The 25562-nt window shown below is 39.8% G+C and overlaps 1 protein-coding gene and 1 pseudogene across 1 annotated transcript in view; one reads left to right on the forward strand and one right to left on the reverse strand.

The window, feature by feature from the left end:
- The window catches only part of MSH2 (mutS homolog 2), an 85819-nt gene that overhangs the window by 34661 nt on the left and 25596 nt on the right, over positions 1–25562 (reverse strand). Inside the window, exon 7 of the mRNA XM_039245949.1 lies at positions 15886–16085. Within this exon, the coding sequence (XP_039101880.1) occupies positions 15886–16085 (200 nt within the window). The remainder of the gene's footprint in view (positions 1–15885; positions 16086–25562) is intronic.
- On the forward strand, positions 22754–23023 carry LOC120241030 (annotated as a pseudogene).

Consider the following 25562-nt stretch of genomic DNA (forward strand, 5'->3'; position numbering starts at 1 on the left):
TGGCACTTTACTTGATGCTACTTAAGAGCACATGCTGGGGAATTACATGAGAAGGAGTAAGTGAAGCAACAGAGTGTAGAGCGTGAAAGGCCTGAGTACAGACCTGGGTGAAAATCCCAACTCTGTTATCTACTGGCTCTGTCATCTACAGCATGTTCTCCAAGCCCCTTTCCCTTGTCTATTACGATAGAAGTAATGACAACAGCCACCCAGAAGAGGAATAAAGGAGATAACGCTATACAACACTTAATATAATGCTGGACGCTTAAGAAAAGCTCAGCTATAGTAACCATGTATTGTAATTGGTTACCTTGAAAGGATTTTTTTCTAATCTCCAATAAATTCTTTTATAAGAATTCTGCAAGTGATCTCTAGCATACTGCATTTTGCTTCAAAGCAATCGTTCCTAACCTTTTCTAGAAATATTAGTAGCTCTTGATTGAGAAAATGATGAAATCTACTATGAAGTCAGCAAAATTGTTTTAAGAATTCATGTTTTATTAATCACAACAGCATCTACACATAGTTAGAAAATAGTACCTATGTGTGAAACATTATTTAGACAGTCTATAACCAACACTTTGCCCAAATAATGTCTGTCGTGCTTCAACGTCTGGTTCTTTATTCTGAATTAGTTCATATGCTATTGGTAAATAGGGGAATGATGGAAGCAAAGCGTGGAGGTGGCACTGGTTCACAAATGATCCTTTTCCTATCCCATTAATGTTTTGAAGTGATCAGGGCAAGCGTCACACAACTGAAGAGTCAACTTAGCAATATATAAAGACCTCAGAGTAGCGGGCTTGGTGGCCAGTGTACTTGTCACTATGCTAAGATACAGAGAAACGTAGAGTAGAGATGAAAAGCACAAAAACATCTGCCGGTGTTATTACTAGAATATTTTTTTTTACTCCATTCTTTACCCTGGTTCAGATTTTTAACTTTTGTGAAAATGACCTTTATTAGAAGCAAATGCCCTCATAGGGCATCTCAAAGGAGGAAACAAGAACCCTAGACTTTATGGCTGCAAAAAGTCACATGATGTGGGTGCTGGGTACAAATGCAATGGAGACTTATGTAGGCAACTGTTTTATTAAAGTTTGCTACTGCTTTTGTGAATAGTATTTTTATGTTTATTTATTTGAGACTGTGTATGTACATAAGCCAGGGAGGGGCAGAGAGAGAGAGAGGGAGAGGGAGAATGCCAAGCAGGCTCCATGCTGTCACTGCTGAGCCTGACGCAGGGCTCGATCCCACGAACTGCGAGGTCATGACCTGAACTGAATTCAAAAGTCAGACGCTTAACCAACTGAGCCACCCAGATGCCCAATTAGTAATATTTAAAATTTTTTCATATATTTTGAGGCCTATCTTAACTCAGAACTTTTTTCTACAAGTTTTATTATATTTTCTAAGATGACTCTGAAGAAAGTAAAACATGCCAAGAATAAACACGTGGTATTATTACAGAAATACCTGTATAAACTTCAGAACCTGTCATCCTCAACATGTCCTTTAGTCCCCCAAACATATAGGCCTACCTTGCTGCAGCTCTTCTGAAAGTCAATAGGCCCCTTCTGAGCTTCCTGGCTCCCTATCCTGCAAATTTTCAGTAACATCTTGAATTCTTTCCCCTACCTATATTTTGTACTGAGCCCCAGCAACTGATTTCCAAATGGGGGGTTCCCCCTCCAATTGGTTATGGTTTTTTAAATTAAATTAATTAAATTTACCGAGATATAATTCACATAGCATGCAATTCTCCATCTTAAAGTGTACAATTCAATGGTTTTTATTTAGTTTATTCACAGATTTGTTCAACCACTGCCACAGTCCATTTTTGAACGCTGTCACTGCCCCCCAAAACACTGGGAACCAGTACCCATTAGCAGTAACTTTCAAATTCCCCCAACCTCTGCCACTCCTCCAAGTCCAGGCAACCTCTAATCCACTTTTTGTATACAGATTGGCCTATTCTGGATACTTTACATAAATGGATATGATACTGTGACTGCCTTTTTTCACTTAGTTTTCAAGGTTCATTCATGTTGCACCATTCATCAATACTTCATTCCTTTTTATTGACAAATATATTCCATTACAGTAATAAGGCACATTTTATTTATCCATTCATCTAGTGATGGCACCAATTGTTTTTTTGTAAACTCTATTTTTCACTAGTTACTACAGCCTAGAAGGCCCTGTATGATATTTCAGGGTCTTAACACAAGGACTACAGACCCTTAATATCAAAGTACTACATAAACACAGAAAAGAAATAAATTCCACATTTATTTTCTCTAACCTCTAACTGGAATCTGGCATTACCTTCCATTATTAATGTAGGCAAAAAACCACAGTAATACCCCCAGTACCTAAGTCTTTGTCATTAATCAATATCCCAGATATATTTTCATATCATATTACAGTTTTTGGAGATAATTTTAAGTACCATTTAAGCTCATTATCAGTTCAAAATGAAAGATGTTAATAGAACTTTACTCCAATCATGCTATTTAATGCATTAATAAAAAGGACTTATTTCTTTATTAAGAATTTGTTTTAGGGGAACCTAGGTGGCTCAGTTGTTAAGCGACTGACTGTTGATTTCGGCTTGGGTCATACACGATCTCACGGACTGAGCCCTGCATTTGGCTCTGAGCTGATAGCACACAGCCTGCTCAGGAGAGGATTCTTTCTCTCCCTCTCTGCTGCCTCCTCACTCGTGCTCACTCATCCATGCTCTCTTATTCTAGCTCTCAAAATAAACTTAAAAATTGTGCTTTATATTTGGATGAGTATATTTCAATATAATTGGTTTCTTTTGCAACTCTATGCTTTATTTAATGCATTTAAAAAACATTATTCTGAAGAAGGGTTCACAGATTTTATTTAGGGTCCACAGCAAAAAAAAAGTTAAAAACCTCAGCTAGGCTTTACCTCTCTGGCCTCTACTCCTAACATGGTCCTTTTTCTCTATCTCTATGCTTGACCACTCTAGCTCTTCTTCACTCCTTCAACAATTCAAGCCTTAGGCACTTGCACTGGCTGGTCCCACTAGCCTTCCCCCAGATCTTAACAGCTGGCAACCTCTCATCATTCAAGTTCTACCTCAGACAGCAATTCGAGAGAGGCTATCCTTGACCAACAGACCTAGTACTTCCCTGGCCCCAGCCAAGTCACTCTATCCTATCAATATATTATGCTTTCTTTATTGTACTTATTATTATTTAAATTCTGGCTCATTAATTTGTTTATTGTCTGTCTCCCTCTACTCTTCCACTATTTCTGACCCTCCCTAAGAACAGGGACCTTATCTGCCACATCTACTACTGTACCTCCTAGAACAAGGCCTGGCATAAATTAACTATCTGTTGAATGAATGACTTATCGAAGGAAGGAAGCAAGGGACTGATAAAGCAATCAATCACAGGTTATTTCTTTGTTTACTTATTTATTTAGAGAGAGAATGGGAGGGGCAGAAAGAGAGGGTGAGAGATAGAATCCCAAGAAGGCTCCGCACTGACAGTGCAGTCCCCACATGGGACTCAAACTCACAAACCACAAGACCATCACCTGAGCAGAAACCAAGAGTGAGACGCTCAACCAAAGGAGACACCTAGGTGCCTCTGGTCATTAGTTTTGATACACACAACACTCATCTAGCAAAGACACCAGAGGTGACACCAAGAAATAACTGTTAGCTTCTTAAATACAACAAAATGTGAAATATCTAAGTAATCAAATCAGTAAGTAATTTCTGTAGTACCTCTAGAATTACTGCCAGCTAGGGGCACCTGGGTGGCTTAGTCGGTTAAGCATCTGACTTTCGCTTAGGTCATGATCTTGAGGTTCGTGGGTTCTAGCCCCGCGTTGGGCTCTGTGCTGACTGCCAGCTCAGAGCCTGGAGCCTATTTCAGAGTCTGTGACTCCCTCTCTCTCTGACCCTCCCCTGCTCACGCTGTCTCTCTCTCTCTCTCCTAGAAATAAATAAAACATTTAAAAAAAAAAATTTAGAATTACCGCCAGTTGCTAAAAGGTTATAATTTCTTGAAGTTGCTGACACCACACACAAAAATAAATTCAAAATGGATTAAAGACCTAACTGTGAGACATGAAACAAGAAAACTCCTAGAAGAAAACATCGGCAGTAATTTCTGTGACATCGACCGTAGGAACTTTTTCCTAGATATGTCTTCTAAGCAAGGGAAACAAAAGCAAAAATCAACTATTGAGACTATGCCAAAATAAAAAGCTTTTGCAGTGAAGAAAACCATCAACAAAACAAAATGGCAACCTACTGAATGTGAGAAAATATCTGCAAATGATAGATTCGTTAAGGGGTTAATATTCAAAATATATAAAGAACTTACACAACTCAAGACCAAATAAATAATCAGATTAAATTGGGCAGAGGAACAATCCCCATCAAAATAACACCAGCAGTCTTCACAGACCTAGAACAAACATTACTAAAATTTGTATGGAACAGAAAAGACCCCGAACTGCCAAAGCACTCTTGAAAAAGAAAACCAAAGCTGGAGGCATCACAATCCCGGACTTCAAGCTGTATTACAAAGTTGTAATCATCAAGACAGTATGGTTCTGGCACAGATCAATGGAACAGAATAGAGAACCCAGAAATGGACCAACAAACTTATGGCCAACTAATCTTTGACAAAGCAGGAAAGAATATCCAATGGAACAAAGACAGTCTCTTCAGCAAGCGGTGCTGGGAAAACTGGACAGCGACATGCAGAAAAATAAACCTAGACCACTCTCTTACACCATACACAAAAATAAACTCAAAATGGATGAAAGACCTAAATGTAAGACAGGAAGCCATCAAAATCCTAGAGGAGAAAGCAGGCAAAAACCTCTTTGACCTTGGCCACAGCAACTTCTTACTCAACATGTCTCCAGAGGCATGGGAAACAAGACCAAAAATGAACTATTAGGACCTCATCAAAATAAAAGGCTTCTGCATAGTGAGGGAAACAATCAGCAAAACTAAAAGACAACCAATGGAATGGGAGAAGATATTCACAAATGTCTTATCAGATAAGAGGTTAGTATCCAAAATCTATAGAGAACTTATCAAACTCAACACCCAAAAAACAAATAATCCAGGGAAGAAATGGACAAAAGACATGAATAGACACTTCTCCAAAGAAGACATCCAGATGGCCAACTGACACATGAAAAAATGCTCAACATCACTCATCATCAGGGAAATACAAATCAAAACCACACTGAGATACCACCTCACACCTGTCAGGATGGCTAACACTAACAACCCAGGCAACAACAGATGTTGGCAAAGATGCGGAGAAAAAGGATCTCTTTCGCACTGCTGGTGGGAATGCAAACTGGTGCAGCCACTCTGGAAAACAGTATGGAGGTTCCTCAGAAAATTAAAAACAAAACTACCCAGCAATTGCACTAGTACATATTTATCCAAAGGATACAGGTGTGCTTCTTCAAAGGGGTACATGCACTTTCAACAATAGCCAAATGTTTATAGCAGCACTATCAACAATAGCCAAAGTATGGAAAGAACCCAAATGTCCATCGATGGATGAATGGACAAAGACGATGTGGTATATATACACAATGGAGTATTATTTGGCAATCAAAAAGAATGAAACCTTGCCATTTGCAGCTACATGGATGGAACTGGAGGGTATTATGCAAGCAAAATTAGTCAGAGAAAGACAAATCCCATATGACTTCACTCATATGGGGAATTTAAGATACACCACAGATGAACATAAGAGAATCAAAAATAATACAAAAACAGGGAGGGGGACAAAATATAAAAGACTCCTCAAAATGGAGAACAAACAGAGGGTTATTGGAGAGGTTATGGCAAGAAGGATGAGCTAAATGGGTAAGGGACATTAAGGAATCGACTCCTGAAATCACTGTTGCACTATATGCTAACTTGGATGTAAATTTAAAAAATAAATTAAATTTTAAAAATTAATTTAAAAAAGAAAAGAAATCACCTTACACCTGATGAATAGTTAGAATAAAAAAGATAAGAAAAATAAATGTTGGCAAAGATATGGAGAAAAAGGAACCTTCATGCACTATTGGGAGGAATGAAAACTAGTGCAGCCATTGTGGAAAAGAGTATGCAGGTTCCTTAAAAAATGAAAAATAGAAATATTGTATGGTTCAGTAATTCCACTGATGTTTTATCCAAAGAAAACACTAATTTGAAAAGATATACACAACCCTACATTTACTACAACATTATTCTTTTTTAAGTTTACTTATTTATTTTTGAGAGAGAGAGAGAGCACAAGCAGGGGAGCGGCAGACAGACAGACAGACACAGAATCCGAAGCAGGGTCCTGGCTCCCAGTTGTCAGCACCAAGACCAATGTGGGGCTTGAACTCATGAACTATGAGATCATGACCTGATCCAAAGAACACTCAACCAATTGAGTAACCCAGGCACCCTTACAGCATTATTTACAATAGCCAAGATATGGAAGCAATGTTAAGTGTCCGCTGATAGATGAATGAATGAAGATGCATTATGTAAGTACACACACACACACACACACACACACACACACACACACACACAAATACACATACACACACTGGACTATCACTCAGTCATTAAAAAAAANTGTTAAGTGTCCGCTGATAGATGAATGAATGAAGATGCATTATGTAAGTACACACACACACACACACACACACACACACACACACACACACACACAAATACACATACACACACTGGACTATCACTCAGTCATTAAAAAAAAAAAGATGAGATCTTGCAATTTGTGACAACACGGATGGGTCTAGAGGGTGTTATGTTAAGTGAAGTAAGTCAGACTGAGAAAAACAAGTATTGCATGATTTCACTCATATTTGGAATCTAAAAAACAAAACAAATGAATAAACAAGCAAAAAGTAGAAGCAGACGCATAAATACAGAGAACAAACTGATGGCTGCCTGAGGGGTAAGGGGTAGGGAAATGGGTAAAATGGGTGACGGGGATTAGGAGATACAGGTTTCCAGTTATGGAATGTATAAGTCACAGGGATGAAATGTACAGCATACGAAATATAGTCAACAGTATTATAATAGTATTTATGGCGACAGGTGGCATCTACACTTTTAAGTATAGCATAAATACAGGGTTGCTGAATTACTATGCTGTATACCTGAAACTCATGCAACACTGCATGTCAACTACACTCAAAAAAAATTTTAAGTGAAGTAAAGAAAGACTGTCTAGTCTCAAGTTAAATGAGCAAGTAACACTAAAAATCAAAACAAACTACAGGACAGTTCTGGACAGCAGATAGGAGGTACCTCCTTACACATGCCTTAGGGACACTAACCTCAGATCCAACGCCTGCCTGGCACTAGTCACAGGTCTGCTAAATCAGACTGTTCAAAATAGTCCATGACTAATAAAGTCAACTGGAAGTCTAAATTAATTGTGAAGTTGATATTAACATTTTATTCTACTAAATACTTTGGTAAATGGTAATAAAAAGACCTGAGTTTTAATTAACAAAGATTTAAACAATTTATCCTTTGTATTATCAATTCCAATCTAGAAGTTTTATTAAGCATAATTAAACTTTATCTGACCTTTTTAATAGATTTATGAAATGGGATTTAAAAGTTCAGGTAAGTGGAATAAATACTGGGAAGATACTGCTAATGAAAGTTTAAGTATTCACACAAATATGAGCCTGGAGCCAATAAAATACCAAATTAAACAAAGACAACAGAAGTAGAAGTGCAGGTGAATCACGGTAAAATGTCTAAGTAATCAGACAACTCTGACGGATGACCTCTGGTACATGGCCGTCCCCACTCTTCCTTCACTGTCGCCAGCACTGGTCAGCACTCTGGAGTAAGGGCCTCTCTCCCTTCCTCATGCCCCACCCCGTTCGTTCAAGCATCTTCTCTGATCAGCTTCTCCAGCCAGGGCATCCCTTTTGTTTAAGCACAGCCACCTCAGTGCCCTCACGTGCAAGTAATACTTTCTCTGGTGCCATACTCCTTCTCCTTTATCACTACTCTCATTTTGACAATATAGTACTTTTCTTTCCTATATTGACTTTTTCTCTGATTCCACGGATTATTTATGAGTATCATTTTATACTTGTGCCGGTCCCTGTGAGACAAAAGGAAACAGATTTGTCTCTGCCCCCAGTTCCTGGCACAGTGCTACTATAAACCTTGTAATTTCCTAAGTGGTTTTTTTTTTTAATGTTTATTTATTTTTGAGAGAGAGAGAGAAAGAGCGGGTGAGAGGCAGACAGAGAATCCGGTTTGGGGCTCAAACTCAAAAACCATGAGATCATGACATGGGCAAAATCAAGAGTCAAACACTTAACCGATAGAGTCACCCAGGCGCCCAATAATTCCCTAAGTGTTAAGAGTGCTAGGAGCATCTCATTCTAAAAGGGTGACTCTAAGGGTGCCTATCAGGGTTATGAGTTGAGCCCTATATTCGGGTAGAGTTTACTTAAAAAAATAAAAATAAAGGTGGGCTGCTGGATGGGGGCTGGTCAACAGAAAGACCAAACCATGACCAGAAGCTCTGGATGTTCATTTGTATCCTTTAATGAAACTGGTAAATATGTTTCCCTGATTTCTGTGAGCTGGTCCAGCAAATTAGGAGTCCCTGGGTGGCTGGGTCGGTTAAGCGTCTGACTTTGGCCCAGGTCATGATGTCATAGTTCGTGAGTTTGAGCCCTGCATCAGGCTCCCTTCTGTCAGAGGGAGCCCACTTTGGATCCTGTCTCCCTCTCTTTGCCCCTCGCACACTCGTACTCACTCTCTCAAAAATAAATGAACATTAAAAAAAAAAAATCCGGGGCGCCTGGGTGGCTTAGTCGGTTAAGCGTCCGACTTTCGCTTAGGTCATGATCTCGCGGTTCATGGGTTCGAGCCCCGCGTCGGGCTCTGTGCTGACTGCCAGCTCAGAGCCTGGAGCCTGTTTCAGTCTGTGACTCCCTCTCTCTCTGACCCTCCCCTGCTCACGCTGTCTCTCTCTCTCTCTCTCTCTCATAGAAAAAAAAAAAAAATATAAAAAAAAAAAAAAATCCAAGGAGGTTATCACAGGAACCTTCAATCTGCAGCCAGCTGGTCTGGTGTCTTGTGGGACTATGCCCTTAACCTGAGGAATCTGGTGCTATTTCCAGGGAGACAATATCAGAGCTTGAGTTACATGGTAGGACACCCAGGTGGTGTCACAGAAAATTGTTGCGTGTGGAGGGAAAAGTTCCACACATCTGGTGACTAGAAGTGCAGTGTTCTATATGAGGGAAAAAGAGATACAGGACAAAGACTCATGAGAAAAACTGAGTTTTCCTTTCCAGTCCCAAAAATAAGATTATTTTTCCTTTCTTTCACTCATCACTTACAGCAATTTTCCCATTTTATCTTTTGGTATCTATTCTTGGGCTAGGAGTCATATTATTCCTGCATCTCTGTCCCTCCATCAAATGACTTACATCCACCTCTCACTAACATTTGCAACAGAATATAGTAACTAACCACTAAAATATACTAACTAATCACCATAAGAAAAACCAAACGGTGTTGGTGAGGATGCAAAGTTTGCTTATAAATCCTGTGATGGGCACTATAAATGAGTACAACCTTCTCGGAAAAGTAATTTGTCAATATAGAATTATTTGCTGTTAAAATGCAGACCAGGGGACTTCTTATAGGTTACAGGATGCAACAAACGTGTTCTGAAGGGAAGGGGAAGAAATGACATGATCAGATGAGCTAGGAAAGATTACTATGGTTTCATTGAGCAGGATGCACAGAGCAGAGGAGGGAAAAATAGCAAATGTGAAAATTTTAAGAAGTGTATTAAACAGAAACAGACAATTAATTGGATACAGGAAAAGGGAAAAGTTATGCACCTCAGCATGATAGCTGGTACAATAAAAGTTATCAATGAAATCATCTGGATACTTATAGGAGCTATCTTAAGCAATATCCAGGAATTTGCCCTAAATGCACGATACCATTATTTTAGGTTTTGCCTCAAGTTTTAATTTTAAAAGATACAAGGAGGCACCTGGGTGGCTCAGTCAGTTAACTGTCCAACATCGGCTCAGGTCATGATTTTACAGTTCTATGTCAGGCTCTATGCTGACAGCTCAGAGCCTGGAGCCTATTTCGGATTCTGTCTCTCTCTCTCTGCCCCTCCCCTGCTCACGCTCTTCTCTCTCTCTCAAAATTTAAACATTAAGAGAAAAAGATACAAGGAAGAAGGAAAGCCAAGGAAAGTTTTCTTTTTTCTTTTTTTTAATGCACAGAGCCTGAAGCGGGGCTTGAACCCACAAACCATGAGATCATGACCTGAGCCGAAGTTGGACACTTAACTGACTGAGCCACCCAGGCGCCCCAAAGACAGTTTTCAAATAACTATTTCTTACAGGAGAAAGATGATTTAGAGTAGTGCTTCTATCACTCAACCCAGGTCTGCTTTCTAGACTGTTGCTGCCCTCTGCTGTCTCTGAATTTACTTTTATTTATTTATTTATTTATTTATTTATTTATTTATTTATTTATTTAGGAATAACATTAATGTAACTTTAAACCTAGACTTAAACAAGGCGGTAGGAGAATATACTCAATTTCTAGCAACATACTCATATACTAAAAAAAAATTTTTAAGTCATGATTCTGCTTTTAAAGATAGTGCATTTGGTTTATTTTCCTCAGAAGTTGGACTCAGTTTTGGCTCTCTCCATGAAATCAGTAGACTAGGAGCTATGTTAAACTCAGTAAAATGTCATTCTGTTTTGTTTTGCAAGATTTTACTTTTAATCAATCTCTTATATCCAACAATGGGCTCAAACTCATAACCCAGAGATCAATAATTGCATGCTCTGCTGACTGAGCCAGTTAGGCACCTCCATTCTGTTGGTTTTTTTTTTTTTTTTTTTTTTTTAAGAAAAAAACTCAGATCAGTTAGGTTCCTAATGATTAGGGCACAACTGGAGTCTCTAATTTTCCATGTGTTAGAAAGAAAAGAACATGGTCCTTCGCACCACAATACCTCAAACAGTCTTCCTTCCCCAATGTTTTCTAGGCTGGGTGACTTAAATACCTTAAAGCAAACATCAGTTGCCCAAGTAGATAAAGTGAAGCATTTGATTTAGATAGTGTTATGATCTCTCAAAGGTCTATATAACTTAAGTGTAACCCCCAAAACAGTAGGAAATTACTGACCTGTTGCAAAACTCTCAAGTACATTAAGCCCCCTATATGCCGGAAGAAGAGAGCCAAGCTATTCTCAAGTCCAATTCCTAACTTCTGTGCTTATCCCAGGCAATGAAAGATTCCCCAAAGAATGAGCATGACAGTATTTCTTACCCTTTCTCTTGGACGGGAGGGGTAATTTACATATGCTTTTGAATATCTGATGAAATTACAGATCTCTGGCCAGAAAAGACACGTATACAAAATCTTGTATGAAATGTCAAGACACTCCTAAGAACTCCTTCAAAAATTCCAGCTTTAAAGTTCCTGGTATTGAATGAAAAAAGTGCCAAAAACTGAAATGGGGTGGGAGACTCTTAAGAGAAAGGCAAAATATAGAAAGATCCAGCAACTCTACTTCTGGGTATATATCCAAAAGAAATAAAATCATAATCCGAAAGAGATATCTGCACTTCCTTGTTCACTGCAGTAAACTTACAAGTACCAAGACAGAAACAATTTAAGTGCCCAATGATGGATAAATGGATAAAGAATGGGGTGCCTAGGTGGCTCAATTAAGCATCTGGCTTCAGCTCAGGTCATGATCTCGCCATGAGTTTGAGCCTCATGTCGGGCTCTGTGCTGACAGCTCAGACCCTGGAGCCTGCTCAGATTCTATCTCCCTCTCTCTCTGCCCCTCCCCCACTCACACTCTGCCTCTCTCTCTCTCTCTCTCTCAAAAATGGATAAACGTTAAAAAAAATGTTTAATGGATAAAGAAAATGTGGTGTATATATACAATCCTGCCACTTGTTATAACATGGTGGGCATTATTCTAAGTGAAATAAGTCAGACAGAGAAAGCCAAATACTGTAGGATCTCACTTATATGTGGAATCTAATAAAACTGAACTCACAGAAACAAAAAAGAATGGTGGCGTCTGACTCTTGGTTGCAGCTTAGGTCATGATCTCTTGTTCGTGAGACTGAGCACTGCATTGGGCTCTGCACTGACAGCACAGAGCCTGCCTGGAATTCTCTTTCTTCCACTCTCTCTGCCCCTCCCCCCTACTTGCTCTCTCAAACTTAAAAAAAAAAGGGGGGGGCACCTGGATGGCTCAGGTGGTTAAGCGTCCGACTTTGGCTCAGGTAATGATCCCGTGGTTTGTAGGTTCGAGCCCCACGTTGGGCTCTGTGCTGACAGCCAGCTCAGAGCCTGCAGCCTATTTCAGATTCTGTGTCTCCCTCTCTCTCTGACCCTCCTCTGCTCACGCTGTGTCTCTCTCTCTCTCTCTCTCTCAGAAACAAATAAAACATTAAAAAAAAATTTTTTTTTAAATGAGGGGCATCTGAGTGTCTCAGTTAGTTAAGCGTCTGACTTTGACTTAGGTTATAATCTCATGGTTCATCAGTTCAAGCCCTGCATCAGACTATCTGCTATGAGCACCAAGCCCTCTTCATATCCTCTGTTCCCCCAACTCTCATGCATTCCTTCTCTCTCAAAATTAAACATTTAAAAGTAGAAGAAAGAGGTGTGCCTGGGTGTCTCAATGGTTTAAGCGTCCAACTTCGGCTCAGGTCATGATCTCATGGGTTCAAGCTCCACATCGGGCTCTGTGCTGACAGCTCAGAGCCTGGAGCCTGCTTCAGATTCTTGTCTCTCTCTCTCCCTGCCCCTTCCCTGCTCATGCTCTGTCTCTCTCCTTCAAAAATAAATAAATAAAAGATAAAAAGAAAAGAAAAGAACGGTGGTTTCCAGCAGCTGGGGGTGGGGAAAAAAGGGAAGGTGGTCTAAAGGTACAAACTTCCAGTTAGAAGATTTAAGTTCTGGGAACGTAATGTACAGCATATGGTGACTTATAGTTAAAAATACTATACTGTATATTTGAAAGTTGCTAAGAGATTAGATCTTAAAACTTCTCATTGCAAGAAAAAAACTTTAACTATGTGAGGTGACAGATGTTAACCAAACTAACTGTGGTAACTACTTTCCAATACATACATGTGTCAAATTATGTTGCACAGCTAAACCTACACAGTATTATATGTCAGTTATAACTCAATAAAACTAGAAGGAAAAAAAATGGTCAAGCTCAGCATTTAAAGCTGGTGTGATAAGGACTGGACTGTGCTGGCTGGATTTAGCAACAGTAAGTAATTTAGCAAATGCCATTTCAGTGCTGTGGTCAGTGCTGGAAGGCAGTTGAGCAAATGGAAGACAGAAATGTAGGTGTTCAGAATCCTGACTAGGAACGGAAGGCAAAAAAGAGATGCAGGTACAAGAAGAGGACAGGAATAAGGATGCTTTCTTTTTTTTTTACTATGGAAAGGAAGAGATGTAAGGTTCAAAACAGATAATGTAAGTGGTTAAGAGTGAATTAATTGTTTAGAGAGCCTATCTCCATGATAATCTGATTATTATAGCCCTAATCCTGGTCAATCCTCTTGTGCTTTCAATGGATTCTGTTGGAATGGAGCCAGAGGATATGGAATCAGAAAAGCACAACACTATAAAAGATATTCTTAGGGGCGCCTGGGTGGCTTAGTCGGTTAAGCGTCCGACTTTCGCTTGGGTCATGGTCTCGCGGTTCGTGGGTTCGAGCCCCGCGTCGGGCTCTGTGCTGACTGCCAGCTCAGAGCCTGGANCAACAGGAGAAGAGTACACAGTCTTCTCAAGCACATATGAAACATTCTTCAGGTTGGATCATATGTTAAGCTACAAACAAGTCTTAATAAATGTAACAAGATTGAAATAATGTCAGTCATGTCCAGGATCCTCTTTGACCAAATGGTATGAAACTAGAAATCAATTACAAGAAGTAAAGTGAGGGGCGCCTGGGTGGCTTAGTCGGCTAAGCGTCCGACTTTCCCTTGGGTCATGATCTTGGGGTTCGTGGGTTCAGCCCCGCGTCGGGCTCTGTGCTGACTGCCAGCTCAGAGCCTGGAGCCTGTTTCAGTCTGTGACTCCCTCTCTCTCTGGCCCTCCCCTGCTCACGCTGTCTCTCTCTTTATTTATTTAGAAATTTATTTATAAATTATTATTTATTTATTTAGAAATAAATAAAACATTAAAAAAAATTTTTTTTCTTAATTCTTTTATTGGATGAGGAAATTGAAGCACAGGGAAGGTAAATGGTTGCATAAGCCACACTAAAGAATGTAGAAACAAGAAAGATAAGGACCCATTTTCTGTAATTCCACCTTAGTGTAACAAAATGCAAGGGCATTTAAGTTTCACCAGTCTGCAGAGGAGCCTTGGCTAGAAGAGGAATAAGTCTTCCATAGAGGTACTTTAAGATAAGCACTTAGGTGTCTTATACACTTTAAGGGATAAGGTTATCATGAAATTTAAATTAAATCTGTGCTTATTTTAAATCCTGTCATCATAGAGTTGGGTTTTTATGTCTGTCTGCAGAAAAAGCTTTCTCATAGTATTGAATGGTTTAACAGTCCTAAGGGATGATTTTTAACTCTGAAACTTAAAATGCTTTCTGTATGAGACATATAACTTCATAATCACTGAGCTGTTGTAGAAACTTAGGATTCACTTAAAAGTTAAAAACTACACTTGTAAGAGCAAGCTGATTTTATCCATACTATATTAATATGTAACTTTGCTCTCATCATTCTGGTAACTTCACTGTGACGTCAACTGTTAGAGATTATCAAAACCCTTTGTCTTTACTTGTTTATACAGATGTGCTGGAAAGGTTCACTCCAGCAAGCCTGGAATTAGCCTGAACGGTTTTCTTCAAGTTCCTTTACTGCAATGTTCTCTGGTCAAGGCATCAAATGTATCATGTTGTTCTGTAATCATGGATCTGAGGAAATTCAGGTTTGTTTGTTCAGCCTGTCAACACTGTTTGTGATTCATGATTTGCATGAGTGTCAATGAGGCCTCCTTGCACTAGAAGGTTCTGCTACACAGGCTAATCACAGAACAGGAAAATGCCCACAAGATCAGCAAAACATGAAAAGTCCAGACAACCTGGCTCTTGGTTTCAGCTCAGGTCACAATCTGTTTAACGCGTTTGAGCCCTGCATAGGGCTCTGCGCTGAGAGTGTGGAGCATGCTTGAGATTTTCCATCTCTCTCCGACCCTCCCCCCTATTTGTACTCTCTCTCTCTCAAAATAAATAAACTTAAAAAAAAAAAGAAGAAAAGAAGTCTAGCAAAATTCCATTTTAAGCTCCCTAGTTCCAAGGTATTCTGTACACACTGGTGGTCCCTAATGTGAGAGACAAGTGTACCTCGCCAAGGACTTTCCAAAAGGAAGGACAATAGGAGCCTACACCTGATCTCCCTGGACCCCTGCTGTGAAACTGGCTGTGATAGAGCAACCTTACATTAGTGCTCTACTAGACTGCACCCCTTTCCTTCAATAAACTATAGATTTGAAAGCAATATCATTTTGGGCCCTGTGAGTCTTCTTTAGCTACTGAACCCTGTTCAACTGCCACTGCTAGTGCAATAAATCCAAATACCCTGACATTCACTTCTAAAAAGCAAATATTTTAAGTTGTCTCATGATTCTGGACTTCCACAATGTAACTATAGGTCAATACAAACCTGTTAGAAAAACTTGGAGTGAGTTACCAGACCCAACATTATAAGGATAGTTCATTTGCTAAGTATACTGAGAATGAAGGACAACAAAAACAAAATCATTGTTACCTTCATATTTTTCCAGAGCCCGAATAACATTAGGGAGTTGATTTATCCCCTGATAGAGTCGGTAACAATCTTGTAAGTTTGCTGCCTGTCTTTGAAATTTCTTCGCAAGTCGGTTAAGATCTGGAAATCGACGAAGTAAATCTTCTTGTAAACTCTGCCTCAATTCTGCATCTTCTACAAAAGCTTCCACTAAATTTAGTCTGAAATAAATTGCATTAGAATTAATCTTAAATATTTTGGCATACTACTAAAATTTTGGCATAATACATAATACTAGGGGGGCGCCTGGGTGGCTTAGTCGGTTAAGCGTCCGACTTTCGCTTAGGTCATGATCTCACGGTTCGTGGGTTCGAGCCCCGCGTCGGGCTCTGTGCTGACTGCCAGCTGAGAGCCTGGAGCCTGTTTCAGTTTGTGACTCCCTCTCTCTCTGACCCTCCCCTGCTCACGCTCTCTCTCTCTCTAGAAATAAATAAAAAAAAAATTAAAAAAATAAATAAATAAAATCTGTCTACTAGGTACATAAGAATCAACTAACTGGGGGCGCCTGGGTGGCTTAGTCGGTTAAGCGTCCGACTTTCGCTTAGGTCATGATCTCGCGGTTAGTGGGTTCGAGCCCAGCGTAGGGCACTGTGCTGACTGCCAGCTCAGAGCCTGGAGCCTGTTTCAGTCTGTGACTCCCTCTCTCTCTGACCCTCCCATGCTCACGCTGTCTCTCTCTCTCTCTCTCTCTCCCTCCTAGAAATAAATAAAACATTAAAAAAAAAAAAAAAAGAATCAACTAACCGAATTCAGAAATTCCATGGATGAACCTTAAATCTATTCTGAAACATAAGCTTCTTAGGATGGAAAGCTCCATAATACTGTGATGTAAGCAGTTTCTGATTAGTTAATAACCAAATTAATGTTTAATTAAGTAGCAGTATCAGAAGATACGACATATACCCATTTCACTTGCTTTTCATCAAATTGCCAATTTTTAGGCAGAATTTCATTATTGGGATATTGTTACTGACACGAGTGCACATGTAAATAATGATCTTCAATAAAACAGAATTACAATTCAAGAATGCTGCCAAATCCAATCCTTACTCTATCAGAAGTCTTATAAATTTTCAGAATGCATTCTAAAATTGTCTTTTCACATTACAAAGCCCAAAATTTCTAATTAAAAAACAAATAACTTTATTGCTTCCCCAAGTCAATAAATAAAACCTTGGTTGTACTAAGAACTATAAAACATGCAGCTCATATTGCTTTTGCAATTTATTGTAATCCATGGCTTTGCATTTTCTTCCTCGTAACTCACAGCAAGAGATGTTTTTACATCATGATCCAGCCATATGCATGCATATTGTAGGAGGCAGAATACGCCACCTCAAAACATGCTACTTCAGTGTCCTTAAGGACTATTTTGAGCTGACAAATTAAGAAGCAGAAAGAAAAGCTCTCTGCCTTCTCCCCATTTGCCTAAAAGCAGGATATAAATTTACAGATGTCCTCTCTCCTCTTTTTACCAGGAAGGACAAAAGTTAACCACAACTTTAGACCCTTATCAGCCTGGAAATGGTACCAGAGGAATCCACACACCAAATTTTACTTACTAGCCTTTATTTATCATTACTTTCCCATCACTTGCAGTGCTAGGAACTCAAAATCCTTCTCTTTTGTTCTCTTCTCTGAAAATGTATTGTTCCTTTGCTAAGATGCTATATATGCCCAAGTTCTAATCAACCTCCAGAGTCACTCATCTGAGTGCTCCTACATATAAGAATAAACTTCAGTTTGTTTTTCTCTTGTTAATCTGTTTTGTCAGTCTAATTTATAGGGTCTCAATTAGAGAACCTAGTAGGAAAAAAGAAAATTTCCTTCCCTACAATATGTAATTAAAATAGGTTGGGATGCCTGGGTGGCTCAGTCAGTTAAGTGTCTGACTTTGGCTTAGGTCGTGATCTCGTGGTTCATGAGCTCAAGATCCACATTGGGCTCTGTGCTGACAGCTCGGAGGCTCGAGCCTGCTTTGGATTCTGTGTCTCTCTTGCTATCTGCCCCTACCCCGCTCGCACTCTGTCTCTCACCATCTCTCTCTCTCAAATAGACATTAAAATAAATAAATAAATAAATAAATAGGCACGTCTGGGTGGCTCAGGTGGTTAAATGTTCAACTCCTGGTTTCAGCTCAGGTCGTGATCTCATGGTTTCATAAGTTAGAGCCCCACATCAGACTCTGTGCTGATGGGTGTGGAGCCTGATTGGGATTCTGTCTACTTGCCCCTCCCCTACTCATGCTGTATCTGGCTCTCTCAAAAACAAATAAATAGGGGCGCCTGGGTTGCTCAGTCGATTGAGTGTTAGACTTCAACTCAGGTCATGATCTCATGGGTCCCCAGTTTGAGTCCCACGTCAGGCTCTGTGCTGACAGCTGAGTCTGGAGCCTGCTTCAGATTCTACATCTCCCTCTTTCTCTGCCTCTCAAAAATAAACATTGAAAATTTTTTTTTAATGTTTTATTTATTTCTGAGAGAGAGAGAAAGAGAGAGCATGAGCAGAGGAGGGTCAGAGAGAGAGGAAGATACAGAATCCAAAGCAGGCTCCAGGCTCTGAGCTAGCTGTCAGCACAGAGCCCGACGTGGGGCTCGAACCCACGAACCGTGAGATCATGACCTGAGCCTAAGTTGGAACCTTAACCAACTGAGCCACCCAGGTGCCCCAAAAATTGAAATTTTTAAATAAACTTCTATTTACTTTATAGGTTTCACAAATAATAGTTACTGTATGTAATAGACTGTCATTTTTCTCTCAATTTAACCTGTAAAAAATAAGAGTTTTCACCTACTACAGTAATTTCATAACCCTCCACCATGTCAAAACTTGCAGTCTGAAAAACTGTATTGTAGAGATTATTGCAATAACATATATTTCATTACAGCCAAGAGGTAAATTTTAGTAATCAAAGGTAGAGAAGGGGCACCTGGCTGGCTCAATCAGTAGAGCATGCAACGCTTGATTTCAGGGTGGTGAATTCAAGCCTCATGTTGTATGTGAAGCCTACTTAAAAAAATTAAAAACATAAGGAAAACAGCCACAGGCATAGCAGATGGTCCTACGTTCAGAAGGCTACCAATGAGCAACCATTTTCCTTATATCTGTAAACTATATGAGCAGTAAATTAGCTCTCAAATTACATAAGGACAGAGAAAGGAAACAAATCAGCTTTCTAAATTTCTTAAGTATTTACTTAGCTCTTCATCAACAGTTACAATTCCTCTATTACCACAATGTTCATCCAGCGTATTATATGAGGAGAAAATTATGCTGCCCCCACAGCAATCACATGATGACCACCTATATTTAAAGCAAGATTTCTGAATCGCAACAATACTGACACTTAGCCTAGACAATTCCTTGTTCTGAGAGGGCTCTTCTGTGCTCTTTAATAGCATCTCCGAGTTCTACACACTGCTCTCTCCAGTGACAGCCCAAAATATCTCCAGGCACTGCCACATGTTCCCTTGTGCAGGAAAGTGCCCCAGACTGAGAAACACTGGTTTAAAGAAACTTGAATAAAAATTCATTTTAAGGGGCGCCTGGGTGGCTTAGTTGGTTAAGCGTCCCGACTTTCGCTTGGGTCATGATCTCGTGGTTCGTGGGTTCCAGCCCCGCGTCGGGCTCTGTGCTGACTGCCAGCTCAGAGCCTAGAGCCTGTTTCAGTCTGTGACTCCCTCTCTCTCTGACCCTCCCCTGCTCACCCTGTCTCTCTCTCTCTCTCCTAGAAATTAAAAAAAAAAAAAAAATTTAAAAAAAAATTCATTTTAAAAGATAAAAATTAAGAGAAAAATAACTAAAATTCTATAGAATGTCAAGATAATATCTAGGCAGCTGGCAGCAGATATATGTGGTATGGCAAATTCGTGGAGAGTAAAAATCTGCTACAGAGCTGGTATTATATTGTGTACTAGGCCCTGGGGCTATAAGCACTCACTACTCCAGAAAAGATCTCTAATGGTGGTACTCTAAATTTAAAAGACAAACCAGAATTTGAACAGTTAAGTCCCATAATCCAATAAAGCAAATTGGATAATAAAGCCTTCCTACCTAGGCCTCTGGCTCTAACTGGGCATCTCCAAGGTTGGTCTAGATCACCAGCATGGAAGTCACTTGGAGGTGGATAGTACAACATTCCTGGGGCTGGGACTCAGCTGTGAAATTTCTATGAGCTTCTTATGCACCAACATTTTGATAAAGCCTCAGTCCTAACAATCACAAGAAATCCCTGAGTTCTCATGATAAAAGCAAGGAAAGCAGTGTAAGGGGATGAGGAAAGGATGAAAGAACCTGATGCTTGGCTGACTGACCCCTCAACTTTCTCTTTCTCATTTTCCCAAGACTCTCAGGTAAATGTTAAGAATCCACAGAGAAGATATTTCTTTTTTTTTTTTAATGTTTTATTTATTTCTAGGAGAAGAGAGAGAGAGAGAGAGAGAGAGAGAGAGAGAGACAGGGTGAGCAGGGGAGGGTCAGAGAGAGAGGGAGTCACAGACTGAAACAGGCTCCAGGCTCTGAGCTGACAGTCAGCACAGAGCCCAATGCGGGGCTCGAACCCACGAACCGCGAGATCATGACCTAAGTTAAAGTCGGACGCCCAACCGACTAAGCCACCGAGGCGCCCCTCCACAGAGAAGATATTTCTGATTAAGAATCTTCTCATGCTGGGGCACCTAGGTGGTTCAGTCAATTAAGCGACAGACTTCGGCTCAGGTCATGATCTCACGGATCATGAGTTCGAGCCCCGTGTTGGGCTGTGTTGACAACTCAAGAGCCTGGAGCCTGCTTCAGATTCTGTGTCTCCCTCACTCTCCGCCCCTCCCCCTGCTCACTATCTCTTTCTCAAAAATAAATGAACATTAAAAAAAAAAAGGAATTTTCCCATGCTTCTTCCTTATTCCAACTATTTAATCACTGTTTCCTCTCAAACTGACCAGGGAATGGGTCTTAAGTCATCAACACCATCTTTTGGCACATACCACCATCTTCCAGTAATCCACCCAAATGACCAAGACAAAGGACAAGAGGGGCACCCGCTATGTTCTCTAGGCCTTTTAGAAAACAGAGAGATGATCCTTTAGCCACATACATGCACATGTACAGGAAAGATGATCGTGACGCTGCAGACATCAAGGGAATGGCACTGTTCAAAAAAGAACACCCCCAAATGTTACCATGGCAAGACTGGAAGAGTCTCCCATGTTATCTACATGCTGTAAGCAATGCTGTAAACAAACAAGGGCAAGATTCTTGCCAAGAGAACTAGTGCCTATTGAGTGTATTAAGCACTCAGCTTCCTGAAGCCCATGAAATAAAATGATCAGAGAGAAAAAAGAAGCCACAAAAAGGATACGTGGGTCCAAATGAAGCACCAGCCTGTTGCACACAGAAAGGCATGCTTTGAAAGAATGAGAAAGAGCCTGAACTGCTGGAATCCATTCCTTATGAATTTATGACACGACATAAGTAAAAAAAATAAAGACCTCTGAACTGTAAAAATGTTTCTCTTCATTGTGTAGAAGTGTATCCCCTCCTCCAAGGAAATATTTAAAGCAAACTTTGTGTCCTTAAAAAATAAATGATTAACACTACATAAGAACATAAATTTTCAGTATGAGAATTAAGAAGTTAAATAGGACAGGAATGAAACAGCTTCTAAAACATACAGGACAAGGCAATATATACCACTCCCTCAGTCTCTGGCCCAGGTATCATTAAAAGCCCAAAAAAATTACTAGTTTCACAAGTCTGTTCAGTACACCATTTCAGAAATAATTACAGTGTCAGTTTATGTTCTGGCTAATAAAGCTTTTAAAAAGGACTGCTCTGCTGTTTCTATGACAATGCCACTCTTAGAGAATCACAATTTTAGAAGATCCAAAGTTACTGTTGACATAACATAGTATACCTGTCAATCCTCAATACAATTACTCAGCTATACACAATTTGACACATTAATTTGCAAACTGACTGGAGTACAGATAATTTTTTAGGGTCAGTTCATCTCTAAAATTCAGACAGAATAAATCATGAAATTAATCATAAAATGTTTGGTATTTTAAAATCCACATTCTGTCCTTTCTTTAAAACTAGCATTTCTGATCTCTCATTGTAAAAATAGTCGACTAGAATTTCATGACAGCATATTTATATGGCTGAGAACAAATTTGGTACAGTTAAATGTAGCCAGAGCCACTCATCTGATGCATATTCTGGTAGGTTTGAGAAGATTAAAAAAGAAAAAGCATGGCAAGATATAAAGAGAGGAAATGCTTTTAAGGAATATTCAATCGTGGAGAAGGACATGCTCGATCTTACAGTTAGTGCTGAGTAACAACTGAGATACAAAATGCAATGAAATGTGATGTGGATAAGTAAGGATTCCTATGGGAGCTAGGAAACTTCACTTTGTGGTATTGTATTTGCCTATATTTTAAACAGTTGGGATTTACAGAGATAAGACTTGGGGAACATTACTTGGGATAGGAGGCCATAGTAGAGACTTGAAGGGAGAAAAGTATAGAGTGCACTGGAAAACTGAAGCACAGAAGGATTAGGGGAAAAGTATGTCCAGACATAAAATGAAAAGGTTGATTTTGGAAAGAAAAAAGCAACATCTCTTCTAAGAGCCATAGAGTAAAAGATTTAGGAGGAGATTATTTGCTCAGAAGTGGGAAACAACTGAAGACTTTCAAGGAAAGTAAAAATTTTGGGTTGGTCCCTGTAACTTGTCATGTAATAAAATAAGAGGAGACATGCTCCAGACCTGGGGAAAAGGACAACACAATGTGCTGCAGGACCCTTGGCCACGTGGACTGTGGATGGGATGGAGGTGACCTTGGAGCAGCACTCGAAGGACACAGTGAAAAATCCATCCACTGCTGGGAGTCCTGTGCAGATTCACAAGGACTTAATCTGGGCTGCCGCGGGGCCCTCTCAGATGAGCATGCTGAGGTGCTGTTTTAGCCCAACAAGTAGCAAGCTAACCTCAGACCCTCCTGATGCTCCTGTGGTGTGTCTAGAATCAGATAATAGGAACATTATGATCCAAAAACATGACACGATCACAGTGGCAGTGCACAAAATGGCCTCTTGACATCTCAAATTAGTTCTCCAACAGCCTGTCATAGGGGCTCAATCCTACCTGTACTAATGTTAGACCATTTATTTGGTGTGCATTCGGCACCTTTCTATTAATTTTAGAATTTTAAACTGCTTTTTGATACTCAATGGACTTATCAAAATATTAGTAAGAAAGGTTCATGTTTTGAAGCAGGAGGTTTAAGGTCACTTCGTACACCGAATTTTGATATGTTTAATAAATATGATTGGAGGAAAAAAAGGTAAGAATCAAGTAGCAATGAAAGCCAGCAACTCTTAATGGAGAAAGACAGCTAAAGAGAGAGGCCAGTATGACAAAGGGCCAACAGAGCACAAGAAATTCCGTGGACCCTATGAAAGCACCGGAAACACAGTTGCCTTTGTGGTGCAGGCTGGACAGGAGACAAATGAACTTCAAAGGGCCAAGCAGATGAGCTCAGAGCAGAATAAAGCACTGCCACTAAACTTGATTTAGAAGCAGAGAAAATAATGGTGGGAAAGCGATGGAGTGCAAGCCCTCTGGCTCTTCCTCAGAGGTTAGAGCAATGCTTCACCATTATGAAGAAACTATACTCCCCTAATGACCTCCAAACCACTGTTTCCACAAAATATGGACTATTAACTAAAGTTGCCCTTCCACAAAAAGATAATACAACCTGGAAAGAAGTCTACGGACCCTAGGAGTACACTGCCTCAAAAAGCAGGACATACTATCACCTAAGCATCACCATCATTTATCTAAATTTACAGGACCAATACTTTTATTCAGAGACTTAGGTTTCTAATTTTTTTTAATATTTATTTTTGAGACAGAGAGACACAGAATGTGAGCAGGGGAGGAGCAGAGAGAGAAGGAGACATGGATTCTGAAGCAGCTCCAGGCTCTGAGCTGTCAGCACAGAGCTCGAACCCACAAACCACGAGATCATAACCTGAGCCAAAGTTGGATGCCTGGTTGACTAAGCCACCCAGGCGCCCCTAGAGACTTAGGTTTCTAACAAGACTGTTACAGTAATCATACTAAATTTCATATAAAAAGAAATAATTCAATTTTAAACTAGAAAGCAGTAAGAATACCGAAGTCAATATAAAAAAAGATTTCATCAGCAATTTCTTTAAAAAATTTTTAATGTTTATTTGAGAGAGAAAGAGCACAAGCAGGGGAAGAGTAGAAAGAATCACAGGCAGACTCTTCACCATCAGTGTGGAGCCCAGTATGGAGCTGGAACTCACCGACCATGGGATCATGATGTGAACTGAAACCAACAGTCAGACTCTCAATGGAGTGAACCACCCAGGCTCCCCCATCAGCAATTTCTTAACAGTGAACTATTTAATATGCTCGCTATCATGTATTCGATGTTCTTTAGAGAATTCTAACTTTAAAATTACCAAGGCTTCATATGAATCTATGGAAAGACAAAAAACAAAAACGTACAAGATTAAAAGCAACAGTCCTAGTATATGAGCAAACATGAGGACTCCTTGGGACATATCAGAAAACAAGTGATAGGGCACCTGAGTAGCTGAGTAGGTTAAGTGTCTGACTTTGAATCTTGGCTCAGGTCATGGTCTAATGGTTCTTGAGATTGAGCCTTGCATCAGGCTCTGAGCTGACAGTGCAGAGCCTGCTTAGGATTCTCTCTCTCTGCCCTCCCTCCGTCACTCTCTCTCTAAATAAACTTTTAAAAAAAGAAAACAAGTGAAAAAAATAGTAATGTGAATAGTTCTTTTTTTAATTCAAGTATTTTTAATTTACGTACAAAAAGCTAGCTAACACTAGGGTAGATGTATCCTGGACATCTGCAGTAAGATAAGTCCCGTGGATGACCCACTCAAGAAAGCTCACTTAATTCAACTTCATGAAGCCTATATCCTTTACATACTGATGGAAACTCCAGTGGCACACAGATATTGAGGCTGTATTTCTGGTGGTATCAGACCATGATGGCTTATGCAAATGTGGCAAGGATGAGAATCCTGGCTGAATTTTTTTCTGTATATATACTTTTGGTTTTTTTTAAGTAAACTCTTTCCCCAATGTGGGGCTAGAACTCACTACCCTGAGATCAAGAGTCAAATACTCTACCTACTGAGCCTGCCAGGCAGCCCTGGCCAATTTGTTTTAGAGGACTCCAGTAGAGTGACCTTTCTTGCTCTCTCAGAAGCAACAAGGCAAAAGGTGGCAGAGTTATTATAATTCCTAATTTGTTAAAAGTACAAAAAAGGAGAAATACCTAGATACTCACTCCTAAAAGGTAATAACTTATCATTCTCATTGGAGATAAAAATAATTAACCCATTAGCTAAAAATAAAAATATTTGTAGTCTCCATACAAGTAGGTTTTAGTGAAATGGAAACATGAGCATGACAACATATAAAGCGATTCCATGGCTATAACTTGAATGAGAGGCAAAATAATATGTTTCATTTCTGATGTTAAAATCCAATTTGGATCAAATTAAGTATCAGTGATAGAAGCAATAAATACAGTTCAGCAATTAAGGGCAAGGGCTCTGGAGTTAGGCCAGCC

Source organism: Hyaena hyaena, unplaced genomic scaffold (genome assembly GCF_003009895.1).
Source record: "Hyaena hyaena isolate Hyena2069 unplaced genomic scaffold, ASM300989v1 scaffold_274, whole genome shotgun sequence".
Lineage (NCBI taxonomy): Eukaryota > Metazoa > Chordata > Mammalia > Carnivora > Hyaenidae > Hyaena > Hyaena hyaena.